The sequence below is a fragment of the Lissotriton helveticus genome, chromosome 10 (assembly GCF_964261635.1).
Source record: "Lissotriton helveticus chromosome 10, aLisHel1.1, whole genome shotgun sequence".
In the NCBI taxonomy this organism is placed as follows: Eukaryota; Metazoa; Chordata; class Amphibia; order Caudata; family Salamandridae; genus Lissotriton; species Lissotriton helveticus.
The window spans coordinates 92,102,022-92,121,811 of record NC_136071.1 but is presented as its reverse complement, the minus strand read 5'-3'; the positions used below and the strand labels follow the sequence as shown (position 1 = coordinate 92,121,811).

At 45.4% G+C, this 19,790-nt stretch overlaps 1 protein-coding gene across 4 annotated transcripts in view; it reads left to right on the top strand.

Moving 5' to 3' along the window:
- The window catches only part of MLST8 (MTOR associated protein MLST8), a 140,555-nt gene that overhangs the window by 57,173 nt on the left and 63,592 nt on the right, over window positions 1-19,790 (top strand). For all 4 annotated transcript variants that reach the window (XM_078664836.1, XM_078664839.1, XM_078664837.1 and 1 more), the window contains one exon: window positions 5,529-5,604. In XM_078664836.1, coding sequence (XP_078520962.1) covers window positions 5,529-5,604 — 76 coding nt within the window. The remainder of the gene's footprint in view (window positions 1-5,528; window positions 5,605-19,790) is intronic.

The window sequence follows — 19,790 nt, the reverse complement described above, 5'->3', positions numbered from 1 at the left end:
CCATTCAAAGGAACATGTTCCTCATGGCGGAACACCTCCCAGGCAAGGACAACCAGATGGCGGACCTGCTCAGCAGACACAGCCATCAGGTGCACGAGTGGGAGATACATCCCTCAGTGCTCCAGCCATATTTCCAGCAGTGGGGTCATCCAGAGATAGACCTCTTCGCCACACACGAAAACGCAAAATGCCACACCTTCGCTGCCAGGTTCCCACACCCGCAGTCTCAGGGAAATGCGATATGGATGAACTGGTCGAACAAATTTGCGTACGCCTTTCCTCCAGCTCCACTCATACCGCTGGTAGCACGCAAACTGAAGCAACACTCCATGACGCTCATCCTGGTTGCTCCAACGTGGGCAAGGCAGGCGTGGTACACCACGTTCCTAGAACTTTCCGTGGTTCCCCACCAGCGCCTAAGACTCACACCCAGTCTCCTCACTCAGAGCCATGGAGACATTCAGCACCCAGATCCGCAGCAGTTGAGCCTAGCAATATGGCTCCTGAGGTCATAGAGTTTGGCTACCTGAACCTGCCTCCTGACTGTATGGACATCATAAAGGAGGCTAGGCGACCTACCACCAGGGCCTGCTACGCGGCAAAATGGAAGCGTTTTGTTATCTATTGCTCCAATAATAACATAAATCCGCTTGATGCTTCCACGCAAAACATCATCTGTTACTTGCTGCACCTATACTGGTGTAATCTAGCGTATAGTTCCATCAGGATACATTTAGCTGCAATGGTGGCTTATCTTCAAAATAGACAGCACCTGTCCCTTTTCAGAGTTCCATCCATTAAAGCTTTTATGGAGGGACTAAAAAGGGTCATTCCTCCAAGACACCCACCTTCGCCGGTCTGGAACCTCAACATAGTCCTCACCAGGCTCATGTGCCCGCCATTTGAACTTCTTCACTCTTGTGAGATACAATTTCTCACATGGAAAGTGGCGTTTCTGGTCGCAATTACGTCGCTACGACGAGTTAGCGAGCTGCAAGCCCTCACTATTCAGGAGCCTTTCATTCAAATTCATGCTAATAGGGTTGTGCTCCGCACCAACCCCAAGTTTATGCCCAAGGTAGTGTCACAGTTCCACATTAGCCTAACTATCGAACTACCTGTATTCTTCCCAAATCCTGATTCAGTGGCAGACAGAGCACTACACACACTTGATGTTAAAAGGGCTCTCCTGTATTACATAGACAGGACTAAAGACTTCAGGAAGTCTAAACAACTGTTCGTTGCCTTCTCTCCACAGCACAAGGGCAACCCAATTTCTAAATCAGGTATAGCCAGATGGATTGTTAAGTGCATCCAGATCTGTTATCAAAAGGCTAAACGCACGTTAACAGTTCCCCCAAGAGCTCATTCCACACGCAAATTAGGGGCATCCATGGCTTTCCTAGGTAACATTCCTCTAGAGGACATATGTAGAGCAGCTACATGGACCACCATACACACATTCACCAAACACTACTGCGTGGATGTACAGTCAAAACAGGAAGCTGCTGTAGGTCAGGCTGTTCTCAGAACTCTCTTTCAGACTGCTGCAGCTGGCACGGGCAACCGCCAATAAGGAGGGTACTACTATTTATTCTATGCATAGATATAAATTCAGCAGCCCACATGCCTCGAACGGAATATGCTACTTACCAGTATGCATCCAGAACGCTTCAGCCAGGCTCATATTAGACATCCCGCGTAAAGAACACATCTCTGGTCACCTGAAAAACCTCCACTGGCTCCCCGTCAATAAGAGGATTACTTTCCGGCTCCTAACCCACGCACACAAAGCACTTTACGAAATCGGACCCGAATGCCTCAACACACGACTGTCCTTCTACACCCCCTCCCGCCAATTACGATCCTCCAACCAAGCCCTCGCCTCTGTACCTCGCATCAACAAAACCACCATGGGAGGTAGATCCTTCTCTTACCTGGCAGCTAAAACCTGGAACTCACTTCCCACTCACCTTCGCCTTACTCAGAACCACCTAGCATTCAGAAAGCAACTTAAAACGTGGATATTTGACAAGTAATTCCCCACCCTTCCTCAAGCGCCTTGAGACCCTCTGGGTATGTAGCGCGCTATATAAATTTATTGACTTGACTTGACTTGACTTCTTGGCATGTAGGGCTGCTGATATTTATATCGCCCGCCCTCCTCCCCGGTGCCTGTCGCAGCTGTAGCACTCGCACTTATTCTAACGCATGGTCATCACTTACTATATCACACTCCATCTCTGCCACAATGGCGAAAAACAATCTGAGCATGGAGGGGATGCCCATTCGCACTGTAGTCCAGGGGAGGAGCCACCTATCTCGTGATACTTCGAAGACTCTTCCAGGACAACAATGTGCAATCATCCGGACCCAACACTAGGCGGTGATCTATGCATAGATATAAATATCAGCAGCCCTACATGCCAAGAACAGATGCATACTGGTAAGTAGCATATTCCTTTACATTGCTTGGAAAGTAAATATTAGACCTCTGCCCGGCTGGGCATGTCATTTTCAATATAGAAACTATTTTGTCTATATTTATTGACTATATCCTCATGCTTGTGAGGGACCACTGTTGCCTTAATAATATATGCACGAACAGCACAATTTACATTACATTTTTGGTCATCATATGAATATAGCTGATTAGGATGTTAAATAATGTACATTATCTTAGAGTGAGGATGACCACTAAAAAGGTCATTTGTTCAGACTATTCCATGGTATATTGACGTTTAGACCATGGAGGTGGGTGGACAAGTGATATATCCATCGCTGTTCTTTTTCCAGAAGTCGTTGTTGTACATTGTTGGTGTTAGGTTCCAGCTGTTCAATAACAAACCACTCCATATCGTTTGTTGTGTGCTCTTTCTCTATAAAGTGGTTTGTCATACGTGTTGTGTTACGTTTGCACCGAATGTTGCTTCTGTGTTCACAGATGTGTGTCTTGACTCTGCGGCTGGTCATGCCTATATATCTTAAGCCACAAGGACATATTATAAGCTATATGGCATGGGTAGTATTGCAATTTGTGTTTGTGTATCTCCCACACTTTTCCTGGTTCCAGATTTAGGGATTTGGTGGTGTTTGTCAAGTGACATACACTACAATCACCGCATGAGTAGTGCCTGGTCACTTTTGGGAGTCCCCATGCATTGTGTATGGTGTTGATTTGTTTGGTATGCTGTTGTGGTCTGGTACACCAAATTGTCCTTCAGGCTTCTCCCCTTGCGGTATGGGATCATAAGTTTTTCCCACTGTTGGTTACCAGTGTTCAGTATCTTCCAATGTTTCTGAATAATATGGGACACTTGGTTAGACACTGGATTGTAAGTGGTCACACAGGTGAGAGGGATAGTCTTTTTTTTCTTTTTTATTCCACACACATTTTCAAGCTGCTTTTGGATGACCACGCTGTAAAAGTCTCACCCATTACACTCAGAAAATTTGATTTATTCGACGCACGAAAACTGAACTCTGTAGATTTCTGTTCCTGCAAAGAAAAAACTTTCTTATTATATCCTTATAATTCAAGTAAAGTACCGTAACAGCCATCAGCCTTGCAAATTAGTGTGACTAAGGTAACACAAAATGAAGGAGGACATTCTAAACGTGAATGAAAGACGATGTAAAATTAGATACCAATGGAAAGCACAAAAAAAGTTTACTGCCCATAATCAAAAATCAAATTCAAGACTCTGCATTATGCTGCTGGGTTGCGGTTCTAATGGGCTATTGTAATATTAATTGAACTAGCTTTATAAACGCTGATAAAATGCACCTCAGGTCCATGACATTGTGAATTGAATGCAGCAGTATGATTCATTCTCTTACTTTGCTTCTTCAATATATGAATAGAACACTTTTCTGTGCTCCCATGGTGCCGGTGTCTTTAGAACTGTTTCTTTTTAATAAAGCTTTTTCAATTTATTAACAATTTATTATCTTGGTATTGCAAATGAAAGGAGGGCGAGGGCACACCACAATGGACAATAACGTTCTTTATATTGACTTTCTATATATCTAGAAAGAGCAGCCATCAATAACATTAACTCATTCCTACAATGAGAAAAGTTAGCATAGAATTTCTGCACTAAAAACGTCACTACTCCTGCAAGCAAAGGTTGATAACTTCATAAGTTTATTGATACATTTTCTGCAGTAAGATAAATTCTGCTCTTGCTTTTCCACACAATGATATTTTTTTTGCCGTCATATCTCTGGACCCTCAATAGTGTGACAATTTGAATGTCAAGATATATTTATAAATAATGCAGTGGCGACATAATTTTACCTCTACCCCATCTGCAGGTTTAAACTTTCCAACAGCCGTCTAAATTGAAAAACAGCATTTTATGTGACTTATTGACCAATTAAAGTTGGCATTTTCAACTATATCAGTGACAGGCAATTTCAGCTTCTGTTTTTCATAGCAAGTATTTCTATATCGCCAATTTTAATTTAAGCAGTTTCAGATCTGAAGATAAGTTTTCTGTTACATGTCAGGGCCTTTTTGGCAATGCCATCTTCTTTGAGAATTCTAAACTGGACAAGAGAATAATATACTGGGTTACTAGCGTTGTTTTCATACTTCCTCATTTCATACTGTATCTGTAGAGTAGGTGTCTGTTTTAAAACCCTTGAGCCATGCATAAACCATAGGGAGAGTAAGGGCTATATTTGCATGTTGGTTTTATTATTAGTATCTATAAATGAAAGAAGATATTAGTGATTTGGAAACATTTCAAAGACAAGCTTTCCAAATGTAGCAGTGGGATTGAAATTGTGCATAATGGCAGGCGCCTAAACTGGGCCTTAAGAGATAGTTGTCTTCAGACTAAAGAGAGTGCAGTGAATTTTTATCCCCACACATTGCTGCATCACCGGTGCACCTTAACCTTGAGAGACCTAATAGGGCAAATTCATCCACAGGATAGACGAAAGATAGGGATGCTCATTAATGATGGAAGTTATATGGTTGAAGTCATTGCATTTTTACAGCTGTTAACACATACTTTGGGCACATGGGGATTGTGATCCTTTTGTGTTATCAAGGGATTTTAGTTAGCTAGTCCGAGGTGGATTTGTTTAATAAAGGCTAATGGCACCTCTAACCCCAAACATAACTGAACAGGCTTTTCCCTTCTGGTTCCACACTTTAAGAGAACATGGAATGTAGGAAGACAACAGTAGTTAAACACAAACATTCCTGTTGACTTCACAATCTCTGCAGAGAGGATCCTTATTATTATCAGCCCATTTATTCAATTGTTGAGAACCAACCATTCAATCAGTGTGCTTATATTGTGTCTATAACTCCTACTGGTTGCGTACTTTTCTTCCCAGAGACCAGTTGATATTTTCCTTTAGTTGAGAGAACTTTAGACTTTCTTTTCTACACACTTAGTCCAGGGTTCGGCCATGGTTTGTGTCCACGTTAAAGAAAATCAAAAGGTTAAAATGTTTTAAATTACTCAACATTACTAACACCTACCTGCCTGGTGATATTATATTTATTTTAGGTCCCGCAACCTACAGTGCCAGAGAATATTCCAAGTCAATGCTCCTATCAACTGTGTCTGCCTGCACCCCAACCAGGTAAGGCTCAGGCATTTGCATAAAATCCACATCCAACTTAAGGCATGGTTCCCTGCTTTCTGTGTCGGGGAGATCAGCATTTTTGTTGTCCACTTTGAATCTCTTATGCTGAAACTTCTGCATGTCCAGTTGGTTAGTGGACTAAACTTGGTGCATGATAACAGATGTACTTTCTTTAATCCCTCTTTTCTGCTTGCCTGCAAATTGTAATTCAGTGTTTCGTGTGAACATTGGCCGCGAATGGCATTTTGGAATATTCTTTGGATGAAAGTGGCTATACAGTGCATATTTCACATTTTGGTGATTGCAGCTCCCATGTATCTTCTTAGTACACTCTTGGTCTCATTTGTGTGGGCTTGGTTACTCATTGCAGGGGCTCTCTGTTTTCCTTGTTCTCATAAATCTTTCTCAATTACTTGTGGGTGAGAATTTGGCTTAAGATTTTCACCATCCTCTTGCAGATTACTCTCCAATCTTAGGGCTCTTCTGGTCATGCATGAAAAACACTGAGGATGGCTGCTGCTATAACCAGATATTTAGTTTGTGTTTGAACTCCCCATAATGCCCACTTTAACCAATGATAGCATTTGCAAAGAAGTGATCTTTGCCTTGGGATACACTCTCTTCCATTGGAAGGCTTGTGAGAGGTTTGATTTGCTTAGAAACATTAAAATTATTTTTCTCATCCTTGTTCTGTATGTTTTCTCTGATCGCAGTGGCGGAATTGGGAGGCTTCATATATATAATGTTAAAGTCGTGTTTTCGTACACAATTGGGTAACCTCCCATTCCCTTTAAATTTAGATATGAGAACAATAACAGATAAAGGGGGCAAAATCATTTGACTGATCAGATAAGAGGTAGCAGGAGACTGTGTCGGGTTCTATATTTTAGGGACAAAAGATGCTTCTGATAGCTCATTGTAGCAGACACGTATTTCTCTTATGATTTGGCCACGACCTAACCCATAATCCTTACCTGGTTTTCCAGGCTGCCTCAGTAAGCATATCCAACTTGGAAGGCCATGCTTATGATTAGAGAAGATAATCTGCAATTTTCAAAGTTTTAATATTGGCAGCCCAACCAGAGTAGGCTGAAAGTCGCACTCCTGACAGGGGCTAATTCACAGCCTATACTTTGTCAGGTAAATTACACTGGCTGTCCCCAAGCATTGCATATGATTGTTTAACATATTTGACGTATGGTTGTAGCTGGCAAGGTCATCTGTAAATTTACACTTAGTCCAGATTATCTTCACTTTTTTTAGAATTCATGAAATCTTCATTATTGGTGGAATCCATCAAAGGTAATTCATTCAGGGGTTGGTAAAGCACACCTACTCACCCGTGAGGGTCTTGGGCGCTGGGGTGGGGGAGGGGAGTGGCTCAGTTGAGTGCTGGGTTCATCCGAAAAGCCAGGTCTTGATGTCCTTCCTGGTGTATAGAGAATGTACAACTTCGCTCAAAGAGTTAGCTGTGAAATGACGTCTCAGCCCTCAGTAGATCTTGCCTGCGAGGGTCAACATTTTTCCTCCTACTTTTGGAACTCCATTCCAGCCCACAACAAAAATATTTATGACCAATGTGCTTTACAAGGAGTTACAGAGACCCGGTGTAACCATAGACACAACAGTCCCCATCTTTGGAAGATGCCTGCAATCTTGGAGCGTTGCCTGCGCATCACAGACAGAGCATAGCTCAAATATTCTGCTACAGATCGGGAGAGCTACAGCCTGATGCACCCTTAACTCTGTCAGCTACCTACCATGCTGTGATCCACCTCATCCAAAAGAAGCCCTCTTTGGAAACCTACTCTGGATGGAAACCAGAAGCATCAACTAACCCGGTCTAAAAGAACTAATACTTTGTATCCAACTTTAAATGACTAGATCTCTTATCAGGAAGAATTATAAATGTACTGTTCCCTCATCCTCTGACATTGCCATTCGGAGAGGAGAACTACCTACAACATTTTGACTGTACTTCGCACCACATAGTCTGCTTCATACTAGCTTTCGTATTTGTACACAATGACGTGACCCAAAGGTTTTGGAATGCTTTACACAAGTACCAGTTACATTACACAAGGCGCGGAGAGTGTAGAAAAGTGCCCCGTTTTGCATGGCTGCCCCCCACCCCCCCCCCCCCCCCCCAATTTTTGCCTGATGTTGATGCACTTTGACTGAGTGTGCCCTGGGTTCCTGCCAACCAGGTACCCAGGGCGTATGTTCTTTCCCTAAACTGTACCATTAATAAACCCAATTGGCAACTCTCTGCCCACCTGTAAGCACTCCTCCCTGTGTGCCATGCCTACAATCCACTGCACTAGCATAGGTATGCCACCCCTCTAGCTGGGTGCACTGTACCAGTGGTGAGGGTACAGGTGCATGAGCCCTGTACCCCTGTAGTGTCCGAGTCAATTCTGAGACATTGTAAGTGCAGTAATGCCATGTAAAGTATATGGTCTGGAGAGTTAGTCATTTCAAACAATACAGCACCATAATCGCTTTACTGAAAACTGGAAAGTTTGGTATCAAACGTCTCAGCACATTAAACCCACACTGATGCCAGTGTGAGATTGAATGAAATATGCACTCCGAGGGCATCTTAAAAGATGCCCCCTGAAAAACGACATAACTCTAGTGTGCTGTCTGAATGGCTGCTCGCCAGCTGCCACCACCAGACATGTTTCTGGACCCTGGGTCGAGAGCCTGCCACACTCGGGTTCCTGAAACAAAGCACATCCTGGGACGAGGTGCCAAGCCTCCTCTCCAGGATGGACTGGGTCCACGAAGGGGAAGCTACAAAGGTTTGCTGCCTTTGTGAGCTACCCCAGCCATTTGCTGCTCCCAGCAACTGACCCCCACTGGTTCTGACCTCACTTTGAGCGGGAAAATCGGCAGGAAAACCAAGTTGGGAGGAGAGGTGTGCCCACCTTTGCCAATCCCACCACTCAGGTGGGGAAGGCGAGGTGAAGCACAACTCTTAGTCCCCGCCATCTTGCAGATCGGGGGACAAAACCAACCAGAGTGAGGCTTATGCTCCCCTCCCACTGGAGGGCAGCATTATAGGGGATGTACCCACGCCAAGGAAGGGACCCATTGGTCCCGACCTGTACCTACCTTTAACACCCCTAATTTAGTATTTAGGGGCAAACTGAACCTTGCCTCCTCAGTCAAGAAGAAGGACTGAAGAGCCGTGCTGAAAGAAGAAGAGGAGGACACCAACTGCCTTGGCCCCAGCCCTAACGGCCTGTCCCGACCTTGACCTGCTCCCAGCATGTCCTGCAGCAGCAGCCCCCCAGAACGCGAAGGACCAACCCTGCCTTCACCAAAATGACTTTGTCTCCTGTGAGCACCGGATTTGCTCACCCACAGAGTCTGGTTCCAGCCGGATCCACAAGTCTGCACCACTCTGCACCTGACGCCCATGGCCCGAGTTCGAGTGGCCCACCACCCTGAGGAGGTCTTCCTCCTGATCCTGACCCGAGATCCAGTGACCCCTGACCTGCCTCAAGCAGACGCCTGCAGCCTGAATCTGGAGGTTCCCCCGGCCGCGACCAGGAGCTGGTAAAAAAACCTGACGCCAAAGGACACCCCTGCACTCAACGCCCCATGGCCTTGGGTGGCCCAACTGAGGTTGCCCAGGCAACCTCCAGCGTCCCAACTTACCTCTCCAAGTGGGGGTCGCCTTCAGAGGATCTTTGTTCTCGAGCCTGCAGTGTTTTTGCATACTAGAATATCCCCATTGAAAGTACCCGGGCACCCAACACCAAAACAGCACCCTGCACCAGGCCGCCCTAGTGCTGCTGTGGGTGCACCTTAGGTGCTAACTTGAACCTCCCTTTGCCTGAGCTTAAGTCCAGGAGTTTTTCTCCCGCGACCTTTGTGGCATGCTCGTGAGCAGCCACCAACTGGAGGCCCCATATCCCCTATTGGATTACATTTGGCCTCAGCACTCTGCACCCGGCTGACTTAGTGCTGCTGAGGGTGCTTTAAGAGTGTATCCTTGACCCTTGGGGAACCCTGGTTCTAACCCCAGAAAATCAACTCCCACAACTAAGTATTTACCTGTAAACTAATTACTCTGTTTCCTCCCATAGGATTGTATTGACTGCTTTTCTGTAAAAAAAAAAATACTTCTAAGTGTGGAGTTGGAAATTCTATGAAAATTCATACAAGTGTGTTTGAATAACACAACTGCATTTACTTACCTATATTCAGGAAATGTCCCAGTGTGGCGTCCAGGTGTACCACACTGTGTAAAAAAAGTAATCTGCAAAGTAATAGAACCAATACTCACAAAGTAATTATAAAATACTAGCAGCCCGCCCCAGCGTTGCCTTGGGCAGAAGGGGGCTGGGGGCAGCATTTCCGGATTGCTGCAGCGTTGCCCGGGGCAGAAGGGGGCTCGGGGCAACATTTCAGGCTTGGGTGCACTCCCGCCCCGGCCCCCGCCTGCCCCGACATTGCCCAGACCGCCTCCCGCCTCCTGCCTCCCGCCTCGCCTTTGCCTTTGCCTTACCTGAGCCGCCGCTCTTCCCCGCGCTCTGGACTTCACCGCCACTCCTCGCTGCTCGTCACCGCTCCTCCCCGCCTGTCGTCATCACGCACGTTGCGGACATCGCTAGGTCGCGGCCAGCGCTACTTTTAGGGGACTACTTTGTTTTTACAGTTTAATTTTTTAATTTACGTTTTTTTTAAATTTTATGCAGCCTTTGTCCATCTACACACCCTGAGGATTACAACAATGTATTGGGTGTGTGGATTGGTGCTGTGGTTCCCGAGTTTACCTTGCCAAAAGGTTTCTGTTCTCTCTTTATAATAGTAGTATAGATATGTAGAGTAATTCAACAGTTGCTTTTTATAAGTGATTTATCTGTAACCAAAACCAAGTACATATAATTGCATTCAACTGTATTGTTTCTGCAAAGTATCGTTTCATTTACCTGTACCAGGCCTGGCTTGGTTCTAGGAAATAAATACAACTTAATATTTTTATACAAAACAAATTGGTCCGAGTTCAGTCCTTGAGTGTGTGAAATCATTTCTTGCCTGAGTGTGTGCAGTAAATGCTTAGCACTACCCTCTGATAAGGCCTTACTGCTCGCCAACACTACCACAAATAGAGAGTAAGGTACTATCTACTTTAACCTCTGCCTACCTTTGGGGATCCACTGGACTCTGTGCACACTGTACTTCACTTTGGTATTGTATATACAGAGCCAGCTTCCTACAGGGAGATTACCCAACTATTCAGCTTAGCCAATCCTTTTTAGGTCTCGCCTGGAATTAGCATCCGAAGGATGCGTCCAGGCTGGAGACTTAATGTTGCCGGTCTCGGGGGAATGAGGGACAAAAGGGTGTTACGAGCTTTTCTCCAGGATTTGGGTGCGCGGACGCGCACGTCGGCTCCGTCCACGCGTGCGCACACAGCCAGCCACCACACAGACTGAAACACACGCGCGCTGGTTACTTTCACTTTCCATCCCCCCACCAGTCATCGGCTCTTTTTACACACGCACGCATGCATGCATGCATACATACACACACACAGACACAGACACACGCGCACACACAGGCACACACGCGCACAAACACACACACAGACACACTCGCACACACACACACGCGCGCGCGCGCACACATCCCCCCCCCCCTCACACCCCACTCACCGAGTTCTTTTCGTGTGTCCCTCTCTCCCTCGGCAGGCAGCGGGTCATCCTCAGCGGCAGGCAGCGGGTCATCCTCAGCAGCAAGCGGGGCTCTCCACGAGCACGGGAGCCCTGCTAGCTGACACGCAAATCTTCCGGCTGACGGACACAGGAGCGCTTCAGCACAGGAGCGCGGGGTAGGCTCCCGTCTGCTTCCTGTCTTTTTGCGGCCCCGCCCCCGTCCCAACACAGGTTGCCTGGCTTCCTGTTCAAGCCGGGCTGCGGCCGTGAATTTTTATTGATCTCGGCAGCTGGATTAGAGGATTTTTATATGATAATAGTTCAATATAAACGAAGAGGATTTTTATATGATAATAGTTCAATATAAACGCTCACTTCGTGTTGCAATAATTGTTTCAAATGCATCAATAAAGTGATGATAGGCAGAACGTGGGGGAAATAACAGTCACGCAGAGCTTCGTTGTGATTGGTGGAAGTTCATAAGGGCGCCGTTGGTTGGTGAATTAAATTGATAGCGGAAGTTGTCGTTTTTGGATAGTGGTCACTTCCTGTTTACGTTTTGGCCCGTTCTTGTCGTTAGGTACCGATCTAGTGCTTCTATTGTGGGCATCTATCGGGCTGAGGAGCAGAAGTAGTTCTCCAACACCAGTCATTGTCTGCGACAAATGTGAGTGTGAGGACGGGTTAGGACGAAAGTCTTGACGCCATGGCGAATTATTTCTTCAGCTATGGGGGTGGGAGTATTGTTACGGAGCTGGGATTGTCGCAACATGATAATTATTATTTCTTATGGTGTGATTTGGAGAAAAAAAACACCCACACAATAATATTTTCTATGGCGTAGTTTGCTGTACAGAAATACGACAACAGCTAGAACAGAACCGACGCTAATTTATTTTTTCCACCCGGCATATGTAAAACGAACTCCAAGCATAGCTAGTTTATCAGCACTTCCAGTCTAATTCATTTGATGGCTCTTGAGGACTTGTGCTTAAAATCTCAGTGAATCACATCCAAACTGCGAGTGTTTGCTCATCATTGTTTCCTAACAAATGTGCTTCATTAATACATTCTGCCCTCTTAGTGTCTATGTCAGGATACTCTGACAGTTTTGGGTAACATTTGCTCCAACAAATGCAAACATATTTTTAGTTTGTATTTCTACGCAGGTTGTTGTTCATGTTTTATCCTGCTTACCCAGCGAATTCAATGCGTAAGGTTATCATGCAATTTGGAGGAAGTCCAAGATACGCTATTAGTTCAGTGGCAAAAGCAGAGATCTGGATTGGCTCTTACAGCAGAGTATGTGCCGAGCCATATGCAAATCCGGCAGTAAATGTTTTGAAAACAAGTGATAAAGACTTTACAATGGAAACCTTTATTTTTCAACATATTTCAGTGTTTTGATTAAGTATGTACGAATGTATCCCCGACTTGAGTATCATTTATTAAAAAATATATATTTTAATCCACCAAAACATCCACCACCACCACATCCACTACATCCACCACCACCACATCCACCACCACCACATCCACCACCACCACATCCACCACCACCACATCCACATCCACATCCACCACCACATAATCCACCACCGCCACCACATCCACCACATCCACCTCCACATCCACCACCACCACATCCACCACCACATCCACCACCATCACACCACCACATCCACCACCATCACACCACCACATCCACCACTACCAGATCCACCACCACCACCGCACCCAGCACCACCACATCCACACCCACCACATCCACAACCACCACATCCACCACCACATCCACCACCACCACATCCACCACCACATCCACCACCACCACATCCACAACCACATCCACCACCACCACATCCACCACCACATCCACATCCACCACCACCACATCCACCACCACCACATCCACCACTACCTCATCCACCACCACATCCACCACAACCACATTCACCACCACCACATTCACCACCACCACCACATCCACCACAACCACCACCACCACATCCACCACCACATCCACCACCACATCTGTGTGTTTGTGACTGTGTGTGTGGCTGTGTGTGTGTAGCTCTGTGTGTGTGTGTGTGGCTCTGTGTGTGTGTGTGGCTCTCTGTCAGTGTGGGTGCAAATGCAATAGGTCTCGCATTTGCAAGAGATTAAGCTATTGGCATTGTAAACGACAATGCCATTTATTTATTTGTTTTCAAAACCAACACATAAATACAAAATTTGTCATTTACAATGCCAATAGCTCTAACTTTTGCAAAGGCAAGACCGTTGCATCACTCCGTGCCACCACAGAATCAATCTGTGCAACCATTCAACAACAACTGGTTCAAATATACGCTATCAATATTTCAAGCTTTATTGCAAATGTCACAAAAAGATGTTAATATTTCACTTCTGTTCTTGGATTTTCGTCACAATAAAATACACTGAACATAATTTCACAAAAGTTCTTTAGAAAAGTTTAAGCTATTGCCATTATAAATTACAATAACTTTTATTTAAGTATTAGTTATTTAAAAAAATTAAACGCCATTGTTATTTGTAATATCAATACATCTAAGTCATGTAAATACAAAACATATTGCATTACAAATGCTATAGGTATCACATTTGCGAAAGTTATAACTATTGGCATTGTAAATGACAAAGCTATTAATTTCGCTATTTTCAAAAACAACACAAAAATAAAAACTTTGCCATTTACAATACCAATAGCTCAAACTTTCCTAATGCGAGACCTATTGCATTGCAAATGCTTGTTGCTGATACTGTTTACCTCAAGGGGGAAATGAGAGCTGATACAAATAAAGCAATGAGATTGGTGTAAGAAGCAGTTGATGAGCTAGGGATAAGGAGTGACACATAGAGCGCTGGGCTTTTGATTTCAGTGTGGAAGCCATATTTGAGGGAGCGAGTAAGAAATCACAAGCCCTTTTTATGGACTTCTGAACTAAAAGGAACTAGTTTTGGCAAGGCCAAAAGGTCTGGCTTATGAATAAAAGTGCCTTTTGTGTCATTGATGGATTTAGGCCGTCATTAAAGTCGTCATACTTTCACTCTGTCACTCATCTTTGCACTCATGCAACCGCTGACTCTTGCATTCACCCTCTGACACACGCACAGTAAAACACACAAACACAACCATATAGGCAAGATAAATTAAAACAAATCACGTAAAAAAAGTAAACATGATGCTGTCTAAATATGGCAGAAATATGTTTGCTATAACCAAACTAAACATAGTAGTGGGTGTCCAACTTGCAATAGTACTGAAAATAATAATTTGTTTTAAAGTTCCAGCAGGGCCGTCACGTTTAGAATCAATGTGTTGGCCGTTTTGGAATGGTAAAGCAGTGTCACATTACGGACAACAGCATTCCAAAATTGTTGCCTAGTTTAGGGGAAGTGGCACTGGCAGAATGTGGTGCACTGAAGATGAAAGTGGCCTGTTAGTGCTGCTTGAGGAGCTGCAGTATCCTTTTCAGAAAAGTTAAAATAAAAATGGAGAGGTAATCGTGTAATAGGGGGTCTATAAAATGAGGACATTGAAAACTAAAGGAGTAGCTAATTGGTTGGGACATTGAAACACACACATTTTCATATGGCTTTGCACACTTGTTCACAAAATGCAGTCATTCACAAGGCAAGAAAGCCAATGACTGAAGAGGACTGGTCCATTTACCCATTCTGTGTGCCGTCATAGATGAAAGCAGAATGTAAATAAGACTCAAAGACTTTTGACACAAGAGGGCTGATCCAAAGGTCCTCTTTGTAAGTAAATATATATTTTAAAATATAAAAGCAGAAAAGGACTGCAATTCACCAGTTATACATAACTGACAGAGGTGTCCCGGATTCCCCATGCAAGGCAACATATGGGACAATTGTAGGTATGGATCCAAAATCAATGGTCACAAGCAGTGGGGCATTGTGAATATCTAGAGTTTCTAAAGCAAAAGCTAAGAGAACATGAACAGTACAGTGAGGAGACCTTTCATGCAACCAACACCAATGGTGACCATCAAGACTGATGCATCCCACATGAGCTGGGAAGCGCACATGGGAAAGCTCAACATCAGAGGACTGTGAAAGCAGAGGAAGCAGTCCACCACCCAAATGTCATGGAACTCAAGGCAGTCTTCCTAGCCCTATAGGCCGTCCAAATGCAGGCTTGGTGAGAGATGGTATAAGTTCAAATGGGCAATGCAACAATAATGTTTTACATCAACAAACAAGGCGGGACAAAGTCATATGCGCTATCAAAGCTGTGCAAGGAGATTTGGAGATGAGCCTCCCAGAGAAGAATAACTTTGATAGAAATACACCTGCCAGGCGTAGAAAACATTAAATCAGACAGACTAAGCTGGCAAGTATCCCTCTCACACAAATGGGAACTAAACCATCAAGTACTTTAAAAAGTGCTCCAAGTGTAGGGCAATCCAGAAGTAGACTTGTTTGCAACACCAGAAAATGCCAACTCTTGGCATCCAGGCATCACACATCTCCTTGGTGAATGCATTGTCGATAGACTGGTTAAGGAAATTTGCATACACCTTAGCCTATTCCCCTCATATTATTATTGATAAAGAAGTGCAGACAGTCACACATGACACCGATCTTAATCGTCATACAGTTGGCAAGGAAAACATGGTTCTCAGACCTTGTGGATATGGTGAAAGGAAACATGAAAAGACTACTAGCAGCACACACAACCTGCTCTCGATACAGGGAGGCAGAGTCTATCACCCAGAAGGCAACCCCCTGAGCCTACCAGCTTAGCTCCTGAGAACATAGATTTAATTTGCCTACTTCTCCCAAAGCCAATTATGGATATCCTAAAGGAAGCTAGAAGGCCAAGCACAAGAAAGCGTTACACAGCAAAATGGAGGAGATATTTCCTTTGGTGCAGAGAGAGGCCTCTGATCTATAACAGGTCAAAAGAGACCACAATGATTAAGTACCTCACATACATACAAGACAACAATGTAAACTATGCTTCAGTTAAAGTTCACTTGGCAGCAAAAATAGCTTACACAGAGGTCATATAGAGAGACATTTCTTCACAGCCCTTGAGATAAAAGTTCCTAGAAGTATCAAAGAGAGTAGCTCCACTTAGATCAGCACCAACACCCAGGTGAAACTTCAACCCGGTGCTGATACAGATGATGAAGGAGCTTTTTGAACCACTCCACAAGACAGAACACCGTAAAGATCTCCTTCCTAATTGCTGTTACATCGCTACACAGGGCAAGCGAACTATAGGCGCTAACCATAGCGGACAAGATGGACAAGATGGCCGCCTGGTAGGAGCTCCTGTGAGGAGCTCCCAGTGCTGGGGATCCCATGTGGGCATTATCCCTGTTAGCACCTACCAGTACGACGGAACGAAAGAAGAAAAGAAGATCGGAATGAAAGAGCAACAACTGGATTGATTTCTGTACCCTGAACTACCAGTACGACGGAACGAAAGAAGAAAAGAAGATCGGTATGAAAGAGCAACAACTGGATTGATTTCTGTACCCTGAAATGCCTCGCGATCAGACCATCGACTTAGACACCCTCATCACTGACGCGAGAGCCTGCTGAGCCGACATGGAACACCCTGCCGGCATCGCGGACCACCCTTGCCACCAGCCCGGCACCGGATCCAAGGCATCACAACTTCACACCACACGGGCAGCTGAAACTCCAGGAGCCTAGTCCCGACAGCTCGACGACTCCGGAGGGCTGGAAGAGGTCCCCCGCTACACAGCGGAGGAGGGCACTGGAGCTTGATTGCTGTCTCGTCCCTAAACTGCAGCTGAAACTGCGGCTGAAACGCCAAGAGCCTGTTCCCGACAGCCTGACGACATCGGAGGGCTGGAAGAGGTCCCCCGCTACACGGCGGAGGAAGGCACTGGAGAGCGGCTGCAAAGGAAGCCATAAGGACTACACGGCAGCATCGGAGGGCACCCCCGGCAACAGAGGAGGGCGCCCCCCTAGAGCCTGCTGTGCTGGAACCGCCCGCCCGCTCCACCGCAGGGATTTGCAGTCTCTGCGAGCTACAGCGAGCGACGCCAGAGGACTGAGAGTACCCCCCCACCATCCGCTCCGAGGTGGAGGACGCCGGCTGCTAACAAGGAGCAGTCCCCCCCCCCCCGCATCGCACCGCAGCACCGGAGACAGGTCACGGGCTCAGGAGATGGATGAGCCTGGTGTGTATGACACCACCGCTGACCAGGGGAGCGACTGAGCCCTGGGACCAACAACAACGGGACCGGCTCGGTGACAGAAGGCTAGTGTCTGCCCCCATCGGATCCGTTGGAGACCGGGTGTTTACCTACGCGGTGTAGGACCCGAGGCACATTGTGGATTAATGCAGGACTACTGAAAGATTCTACGGACGGACTCAGGGGACACACAGAGACTTGAGGTATTTGTTTGTCTCCTTCCCGCCTGCTCACTTTTTAATCTACGTCCTTTGTTCAAAATGGCTGGAGCCATGAACCTGTAACAATAAATCCCCCCACCCTCCCCCCGTACCTCTGTCCACGAGGCTCCTAACTTTAACTTTAACTCCCCCACACAGCATTCCTCCCAGATAGCTGTAGCAATGCGGACTCGGATGGAAAATGAAACTCCTCCCCCTATGCTGAAAGCAATAACAACAGACAGAGGACTAATATTTACACCTCCCCTGCAGACATGAAGGAAAAGGGAAACTGCAACAAACAAAGGACTGATGTCTCTATCCCACCTACTTGGCGGACATATTTGACTAGTCTCTTTCAGGGACGGACTTCCTGGATTATTCATTCTCTGCCTTAGCTGAACACTCGCTAAGAATTTTACACTCTAGAATAATCACAACTACTGAACACTTGGCTCAGATACGTATCTACACCTTCTTGTGATAGAATGTCTGCCTATAATTGTATCATTTTTTCATTTAACTATATTCTGAACATGTGTAATGCCCAGAATGCTACCTCATACATGAAAGAATGTCTGCCCACTATTGCAGCGCACACCTCCCCGCCCGACCTCTCTCACTCAACCTTTCATTACTATTATTAATTGCCTGTTTATTCACATGTTGGTCTTTGTAGCCTTTTCACCTGCGCTATTTCATACACAGGCTGGCCTTATAGCCACTTATTTGTACCATTTATACTATGTGAACTATTGATCTACCTGTCCGACTATGCTCCCCCATGTACTTCTCTTGTAAAGCGCTCTGATATCTGCGAGGATCATGTCCGCGCTATATAAAACTTTCAAAATAAATAAAATAAATAAACCACCCACGATTCTTACCTGCAAATCCATAAGGACAGAGTGGACATGCAAGACAACCCACACTTCCTACTGAAGGTCATATTGTAGTTCCACTTGAATCAAGGTATTTAGATAACATGTTTCTTCCAGCAGCCAAAGACAAAGGTTGTAAAATCCCTGCATACACTGGATGTGTGCGGGGCAGTAATGTACTACCTAGAAAGGACAAAGGAAATCTAGGAAGGAAACCAGTTCCTTGTAGACTTTAAGTTCAAACAGGCGCTCACCGATAAGAAAAGGCACCATTTTGAGCTGGATAGTCCAAACAGTCCAGATATGCCACAAACAGCTGAAGTTCTACTAGAGGCAAGATCTAGAGCACATTCCACAAGGAAAAAACTCTAGCCTTTCTAGCACGCGTTCAAATAAACTACATAGGTATGGCAGCCATTTGATCATTCATTCATCCATTCACAAAACACTAGTGCATAGTGTTTCAAGTGAACAAAAAGTCAAGAGTTGGACAGAAAGTACTAAAACATTTGTTGCACATTCATCCTCACTTCAACTCAACCTCCATTGGTGACCAGTGACCTAGCTACAAAATCAGTGCACAGCATGTGAATTGAGAAAAGAATCATACTGCAAAATTAAATTGTCACTTCGCAGTAGGAATAGTTTTACAGGTTGAAGAAGTTTCTGGATTCACATTTCCCAACCACATCCCCAAGAAATAAGGTGCAACTAAGTAATTCTGTCCATCACCTGTTGTTTTTGCATTTGTCACCCCGAGTGGGATGGGTATGCTCAGACGTGAGTCCGGTGCTCTCCATGCCACTGGAATCAAGCTATCCAGGCGGATTAGGGCTGAAAGCCCGAAACCGGTCCTTGGATGCTTGTTTCCAGTCCAGGGAGGACCTGGCTTGGCACTTCGGGCTGGACTGTTCCCATGGGGCACAGGGCAAGACTGATTTGCATATGGCTGGGTTCAAACTGGAAAGGCATGGTGAGCAAAAAAACGATGGATTTAGGCCCAGATCTCTGTACTGGGGTGAATGTATGACATTGTTCTGCATTCTGTCCATCACCTGTAGTTTTTGCATTTGTCACGCCGAGTGGGATGGGTATGCTCAGACATGAGTCCCGTGCTCTCCATGCCACTGGAATCAAGCTATCCAGGCTGATGAGGGCTGAAAGCCCGAAACCGGTCCTTGGATGCTTGTTTCCAGTCCAGGGAGGACC